Here is an 8730-nt window from a genome sequence, read left to right on the forward strand (position 1 = left end):
CCCCCACCGAGTGTAATCAAATTACTTGAGAGTGTGAAACGTATTTTCTTTTTGGGCGGGGGGATGTGTTGGGTTTAAAAATGTCTTGGATTAAATGGAAAAATGTCATTGCACCATATGGGGCGGGTGAGTTAAATCTTGGGTTTTTAAAATTCAAAAATCTTGCGCTTTTGGGTAAATGGTGGTGGAGGTTTAAGACCGAAACCAACTCTTTGCGGGTTAAATTAATTCGTAGCATCTATGGAGCTAATGGCAACCTAATTTCAGAGTATGGGTCTTTTCATTCTCATACTACGACTTTAGGTATTTGGAATAATATCATTCGTGCAGGTAAACAAATTGAAGATTTAAATATATCATTCACCTCATCAGTTTTGAAGATTATCGGAGATGGTTGCTCTGCATCCTTTTGGGACGAACTTTGGATAGGAGACAAATGTTTGAAAGATCTCTTCCCAAGATTAACATGAATGCAAGATGAGAATGGATTAGAAACCCTTCTGGCCGTTGGAAATGGAACTTCGCATCTAATGAAAAATTCACTGTCAAGAAGCTCACACCAATTATTGAAGCATACAACAGAGACGAAGAAACAATTTGCAACACATAGGTGCAAAAAGAAAAAAAAAACTAAATCTTTGTGTGGCGTGTTATAAAGAAGAGACTTTCGGTTAGGGGGTATCGACCTACATAGTGTCCGATGCCCACTTTGTGGTGACGGCATTGAATCGTTGGACCATTCTCATATCTTTGTAAAAATGCTCAAGAAGTTTGGAATCGTGTTTATAGATGGTGGAATCTCATAGTCGTTTTCAACGTATAGCATCAATGATTTACTTCGTGGACAATCTTCTCAAGTTGGCACATCTACAAAGTTCACAAATTTGGCAAGCGGTAATTTGGGTTAGTGCATATTTGATATGGGAAAATCACAACAACAAGGTGTTTCGAGATAAATCGTGGTGCGCTCCGGTAGTTGAATGAAATCCAAGTTCTTTCATTTGATTAGATCTCCCAAAGAATTAAAGGTGTCAAAATCGAGTGGAATGTATGGTTGTCCAATCCGAATGTGTACATGGTTTAATTCTAGGCAACAAGATGCGTTCTCTGCATCTGATGTTGCACTCTTGTAATTTCGTGTAATAGGTTTTTTCTTTGGGCTTGCTTCTTATTGGGCTAGCCTTCTCTTTGTATCAGTTTTGTGTTGTTTAATAAATTTGCTTTAAAAAAAAAAAAATTTGTATTTTAACTTGTCGTGTGCATCTTATCAATTTTAATTTACATTTTCTTAAAACATTAAATGGAAACTTATATTAAATAAATAAATAAATAAATACTTTTTAAGTGCTAGTAATACTAGTAACTAGTCCGGAACGGCTCGCGCGTTGCGGCGGGGGATTTCGGCCTGCGTATTCATATTTAATGTAGCGTTGTGTATTTACAGAGGGAAAAACGGGCCATGTGTTAAGCGCCGTTGTAGGTGTCGTCGTATTCAGTGTTTTTTAAAAAGTATCCGTTTCGAACGTAGTTAGTTTCGTTTTGTTGATAAAATTATTTCGGCTCTAACGATGCTATCGGAAAATTTTAACTAGCGTCGAGGAGGAAGATACGGGTTGTCGTTGTGTCTAGCGTTTTTTAAAAAGTGTCCGTTTCGAACGTGGTTAGTTTCTTTTTGTTCATAAAATTATTTCGAGTCTGACGCTACCGTCGGAAAAAATTTAACTCGTGCCGAGCGGGAAGATACGGTTTGTCGTTGTGTTTAGCGTTTTTTTGAGAAGTGTCCGTTTCGCGTATAGTTAGTCCCGTTGGGTTCAGAAGATTTTTTTGAGTTGAACGCTGGTCTCTGAAAAATTTAACTCGCACCCAGCGAGAAAATATGGCCCGTTATAAATTCGGGTGGAATTAATGTCTTATATTTTAATTAAATTATATATTTACACTTTTTACCCCTTAAAAGTGTAAACTTGGGGGGACTATTGAGGAAATATAAGCGAAGTTGAGGGACCGATTGTAATGTCAACGCAAAGTTAAAAATACAATCAAAATTTAACTAAAACTACAACATATGTCACCACTTTTTAGTATATAAGGTAAAAAATAAATAAATAAATATACATGCAAGTCTCATCTATGAAACGGCATAAGTTTACAAGCATTTACATAGGTCGTATATGTGGTACGGAGTATATAATACTCTTGACTTTTCTCAACATGAAGTGCATAAATGACCAATATATACGGAGTATATTATTTGTTTTGAATTTCCGTTTTATGAGGAAATGAGACTTCGTTAAATACTTATAACTTATTAACTATATAAAGGTATATATTAGCCTAACTTATTTTTATATGGAGTATTAATTATTATGATTATTATTAATTTGAATAAATTTAGAGGGTCAATTTATTAATAAACATATGTAATTTTATGTTCTAAATATTCACTTGGAAGTTATTACCCCTATATACTAATATGCATGTCCAATTATTACCCCTACATACTAGCATGCATGTCCAATCTCGTAGTTTCAGTTGTAATCGATTGTCGTTTTGAGTTTACGTTCACATTACAACCAAGCCCTCAAATTCGGCTTACTTTACACAATAACCCCCAACTTTTCAACTTTTCCAGGGGTAAAAATCGTAAATATATAATTTAATTAAAATAAAAGAAAATAATTCCACCCGTATTTTTAACGAGCCTTATCTTCTCGCTCGGTCCGAGTTAACTTTTTTCGAGACCATCGTTCAACTCGAAAAAATAAGACGGACACAACGGGACTAACTATGCGCGAAACGAGCATCGTTAAAAAAACACTAAATAACGGGCCCTATATTCTCGCTCGGTGCGAGTTAATTTTTTTTGAAACCACCGTTCAACTCGATATTATTTTACGAACACAACGCGACTAACTATACGCGAAACGGACATCGTAAAAAAAACACTAAATATTTTCAAGCTATATTTCATACATATACATACACGTCCAACAAACAACCCAACCTACTAGATATATTAAGTACCAAACAACGTATATCCAAATTCGACCGCGTGTTGGATACAACCGCAGCAACGCGCGGTCGAATTTTTTTCTAGTTGTTTAACTATAGCTCTTAGAACTATAATTACTTTTATGATTATAACAGTAATAGTTATCTTTATTATAATTATAATAGTTATAGTTATAGTTATTACTTTTTTTTTTCTTTTTTTTTTTTGAAAAGCAAGATGTATTACTCAAATGCTCAAAAGGTACAATGTTACAAACATAAACACAACTGGTTTGCAAAGGCAGCAAACCGGCTGGAGACACTCGAACACTAATCTATTACAATATACACGAGCACTACACGAAAACAAAAACAATGATTAAAGATACACACTAGGATTATGTAGCCAAGTTAACCAATCGATCTTTCTCTTCTTCATTCGTTTAGAAATCCAATCGAAGGATTTAAGTTGAATTTCATTTAGCGCGACCGGAGCATTCCACGATTTTCCTCGAAAAACTTTCTCATTCCTGTTTTTCCAAATCAAGTAGGAGCATACCCATTCTACCATCTGCCAAATTTTGGTTACAATTGTAGATGACGGTGATGGGCACTTACCGCGTAGTATCTCACCAACGCTAAGGTTTGACATATTCCCAAAACCCCACCATGCGAACACCCGGTCCCAAATATCCAACGATAGTTTACAGAAGATCAAGGAATGTTCCACGGATTCGAGATCATCGTCACATAACGGACACCTTACACTATGCAAATCTATCCCCCGCTTGTCCAACTCGAGCAAAACAGGCAATCTTTTTTGACATGTCCGCCAAACAAATACTTCTAGTTTTTTGGGAACTAGATTATTTCTCATGGTTTCTTCAATATTTGTATCTTCCTCAATTAAATGATTATCAATAAGAAGGGATAAAGATCGTACACTGAAGGTACCGTTATGTGAGATATTCCAGAAACACGTGTCACTTCCCGAATTGCTGAAGTTGTACTCCGCTACTAGTCTGGTAAGCTGCTCTAACTCGTCAGAAGTTCTGCCACTAGGCTGTCTCGTCCAGTTGCTGAGCAATTTATACCTCGATCCCTCTGATACAACACGATCACATATTCTAGCCCGCGGGTCTAATTCAAGCCGATAGAGTCTCGGGCATAGGTCCTTGAGCTTTGCACCTGTTAACCATCTTGACTCCCAAAACAGTAGCTTCGAGCTGCTGTTCGCTGTTTGTACGAATGAATTTTTGAAATCAATGCTGCCATCTTGGATTTGGTACCTGCGAAAATAATATGCCTCCAGGTGGTTGACTTCAGAGATTGAATTTCTTCAATCCCCAAGTCCAAACCGCCACAAGGCCCATAGATACTCCGAATGACATTAGTCCAAAGTGAGTTGGTTTCGGTATTGAACCTCCACCACCATTTTCCCAATAAGGCAAGGTTTTTACTTTTAAATGGCCAAAGTTCAACCCCCCGTTTTCATAAGAAGAAACCACCCTATCCCATTTAACCCAAGCTAATTTGGAAGATTGTCCCGACCCGCCCCAAAAGAACACTCTTCTCACACTCTCAAGCATTTTTAATACACTAGATGGGGCGCGAAAGAGCGAGAAGTAGTACAAGGGTAGGCTATTCAAGACTGATTTTAAAAGAACCATTCTTCCACCAAATGACAACGAACGCATTTTTCAAGATGAAAGTCTAGATTTGAATTTCTCGATTACCGGATTCCAACTACTTGACTTGGTCATTTTCGCACCAATAGGGAGTCCGAGATATGAGAATGGTAGGGAACCGGCTTGGCATCTCAATATATTAGCAAATTGGCTAACTTCACTTGCATTCACCCCAATGCTAAAAAGGCAACTTTTATTGTAATTGATTTTCAATCCCGAAGCTAGCTCAAAACAACTAAGGAGATTTTGTAGGTTCCTCAAATTTCCCCAGGTCCATTATCCTAGAAAGATCGTATCGTCCGCGTATTGAAGATGCGAAATGTTTACTTTATCTCTACCTATTTCCACACCTTTAAAGAGGCCCTTTTCGGTAGCGGCCTTAGTTAAAATATTCAACCCCTCCGCGGCTAGAATAAAGAGAAAGGGGGATAAGGGATCACCTTGTCGAATACCCCTTCCCAATGAGAATTCGTTCGTAGGTGACCCATTCACCAAGATAGAAATGGTTGCGGATTTTAGACACGAGTAGATCCATTGTCTCCATTTTGACCCGAATCCCATGCTATTCATCACATCCAACAAGAAACCCCAATTAAGGCAGTCAAACGCCTTTTCGAAGTCAACTTTAAAGAGTAGACCTTTTTCTTTGGCACCTTTAAGAAAATCAATGCTTTCGTTAACGATTAACGCACCATCAAGAATAAACCTCCCTTTAATGAAAGCACTTTGCTCCATCCCAATAAATCGGGGAATGACCTTTCTTAGTCAATTTGATAGAACATTCGCAATAATTTTATAGTAGCTTCCTATTAAACTGATAGACCGAAAGTCACCAAAACCGGACGGGTCGGATTTTTTCGGGATTAAAGTGACATAAGATGTGATGACCCGGAAGTTTCCGACTAAATTTAAACCTTAATCTTTATATGTTTCCGACACGATAAGTAAAAATCTGTAATGTTGAGTCTCGAAAATTTTGAAATCTATATTCATGTAACCAATTATCCTTTGACCGTTCTCGACGATTCACGAACAACTATTTGTAAAAATAAATACATATATATATTTAAAAAAATATATATATACAAATGTATATTAATTTGAAATAAAATTATAATTTTAATTAGGATTAATATTATTATAATTACTAAAACTTTTCATGTATGTTTATTTAAAGTTATTATTATCATATTATTATTTCTATCATTTATTATTATTAGTATCTTTATCAATAATATAATTATTATTAGTAATATTATTATTATTACGTGTATTATTAATAAAATTAATATACATATACTTATTAATTATCAAAATCACGAATCAGATATATAGATAAAAGGAATTCAGTTTGTTACATTTCACTATCAAACTTTATTCCTTTACAGATCGATTTAAAATGATGAAACAGACCCATAACAAATTCGTTGACATCTCTATCTGTTTATTTATTCTATTAATTCTTTGATTTAACATTTATGTACTTCTTGTCTCTGAATCTGTACGTAAACAAATCCAAACACAGAAGTAAATCCAAATTCTGTTAGCCATCGATTTCACCTTTTTATTTTTCTTGTATTCTTCTTCTTGGCTTAAATACTTCTGTCGACATTAATCTCCACCTCCCTCCTTGTTTATGGATATACCTACTTGTTACATTACAGAGAGAAAGAGAGAGTTATAGAGATTACATTCATTATCACCTCTGATCATCTTCATTAATTGTAGCGACCCGACCAAATCATGTTTGACGGCGCCGTCTACTTAGGTCCCGTTACGTGGTCATAAGTCTTTAAAACAACGTTTGACCAAAAGATATGTCGCATTCATTTCAAATGTATAGATTGTTCAAAGTTTACGAGAATAGTTCCACCACAAGTTACGATACAAAGTTTTAAGTACAAATGAAACTTATGCGACACAATTTAAAAGTAGTCAAAAGACGCTCCATGTATGCATATATGCTCGACATCCAATGCAAGTATCAAAACAATGAGCGGAAGCATGTATCATGTATCGTTCAAGGACCTGAGAAAAACATAGAAATCTGTCAACGAAAACGTTGGTGAAATCATAGGTTTAAGTAAGTAAGTACAAGTGAACCACAAGATTTGCATCAATGAATTAATAGTAATACATTCCAAAAGTTTGTTTCACGAGCACCCAATTATCAATGCTTAACATTTCCTTCCATTGAACCCCATCACTTAGTGCTAGAACATACACTGTTTCTCGAAAATATATTTCATTCGTAAACGGTAGCGAACCGTTTGAATGAGGGTTTGTCAAACCCATATGGATCCATACAACATAAGTTCTCGCTTACACCCGGCAAGTGTAACTAATGATAATCGAATTGAGGATTTTGTTCTAAACTCGTATGTAGAATGTTTGTTTTCCTGTACTTGTGTTTTCTTAGTAAAGAAATGTTTATGTTTTCTCATCCCAAATGTAAGTTCAAAAAGAGTAAAAGTGGGACTATGATCTCACCTTGAGTGCACGAGTAGTAAAGTACTTCAACAAGTAAACGTGTGCAAAGAACAATGCTAGTCTTGACCTAAACAATAGGTTGTATCAATAACGGTAAACACGATAGGTCAAAGATGTTCAATTAGTCCTATGGCTCGTTAAGACTCGATCATAATAGCATGTGAATCAAATTGTCATGTTTCATGCAAGGTACAAGTATAAAAACATGTTAGAACGATTGCACAAATATTTGGTTAAGTTTGATTAAAAGTCAACTTGGTCGGGTCAAAGTCAACGAAAAAGTCAACATGTTCGGGTCGGGTCCCGAACTATTTTTCTGAGGTTTTTAATCATATATGAGCATGTTAGAACAAGTTTCATGTGAATCGGAGGTCCGTAGTATGCCAAACATTTTTCGTATTTTGGACATGGAGGTCAGAACCTGACCACGGCATATGCCGCGCCGCGGCCAGAGGTGTCGCGCCGCGACATTAGGCGTGGCCTGGTACCTGGTCAGTTTCAAATGTTCAAGTCTTGGTCAAAACTTCAAACAACCATAAAACGCAAACCGTAAACAACTAGAAGGCGTATCTTATACCGTTGGAAAGCTCTTTTGACAAGGAACACAACTAACCATGTATCATCAATCAAAAACATCATTTTCAACAACCGATTTCTCGTCAAGTGATCAATAAAAGTCTATTTTCAAATTTTCAAGTTCATCAAATGCATTTTGAGTTTCGGGAATCCAATTCTCACATATGATATGCCGTTTTGAAGGTAATGAGGCATACATTACAACTAAACACTAACAATTAACATTCCATGGCATTCAAGCATCCAAAAATTCATGTCAAGAACCATCAAACCCTAGTCAAACATCTCAAAATCAATAATCATGCTTTTGAAGTTTTCTTAATCAACCTACACATCAAATTGAAGCTAGTGATACTAGGAACACAATTAGAACATGAACTTTTAACATCTAACAACATATGATCATCCAAAATTCAAGAACAACACACCAAAATTCAAGTTCATGCTAGTTATACTAAAACAACGAGATCGAGCATACAAATTACATACACGACATCACAATGAGCCATAGACACTAACTAACACCATTTCAAGTCAAAAACACGAATTTAGAGAAATCTAGAGTTTTAGAAATGTTACCCAAACGAGATGAAGTTGGTACCAAAATGAAGAGGATGAAGAGAGGATCACGAATATGTAATTTATTTTGTTTTAAGCCTCCTAGATTGAATTTAGATGATGATTGAATGAATTTGGAAATTGGGTGTGTGTTCTTGCTAGAGAGAAAGAGAGAGATGGAGATGATAATGAATGGGTGAAAGGGGTTTGACCCTTTGACCTAGTCAAGGGTTTGATCCCTTGTCAAGTTTAGTCCCTCAACTTTCATTCAGGTGCGTGAATTACCTAAACGAGATAATTTAAAGCACGTATCAACGGGAGATATTATAAACATATAACGGAGTTTAAATTAGTATAACGGAAAAGTAAATGGAAAAAGGCGGGATGTTACATTACCTACTCCTTAAAAGAAATTTCGTCCCGAAAT

General features: G+C 35.9%; 1 protein-coding gene across 1 annotated transcript; it reads right to left on the bottom strand.

The window, feature by feature from the left end:
* Positions 1-4955: 4955 nt before the first annotated feature.
* LOC139900338 (secreted RxLR effector protein 78-like) lies at positions 4956-5414 on the bottom strand. The gene has a single exon (XM_071883120.1). It carries the CDS (start codon positions 5412-5414, stop codon positions 4956-4958), a length of 459 nt encoding a protein of 152 aa, XP_071739221.1.
* Between the last annotated feature and the right edge of the window lie 3316 nt (positions 5415-8730).

This window comes from Rutidosis leptorrhynchoides, chromosome 3 (assembly GCF_046630445.1).
Source record: "Rutidosis leptorrhynchoides isolate AG116_Rl617_1_P2 chromosome 3, CSIRO_AGI_Rlap_v1, whole genome shotgun sequence".
Classification (NCBI taxonomy): domain Eukaryota; kingdom Viridiplantae; phylum Streptophyta; class Magnoliopsida; order Asterales; family Asteraceae; genus Rutidosis; species Rutidosis leptorrhynchoides.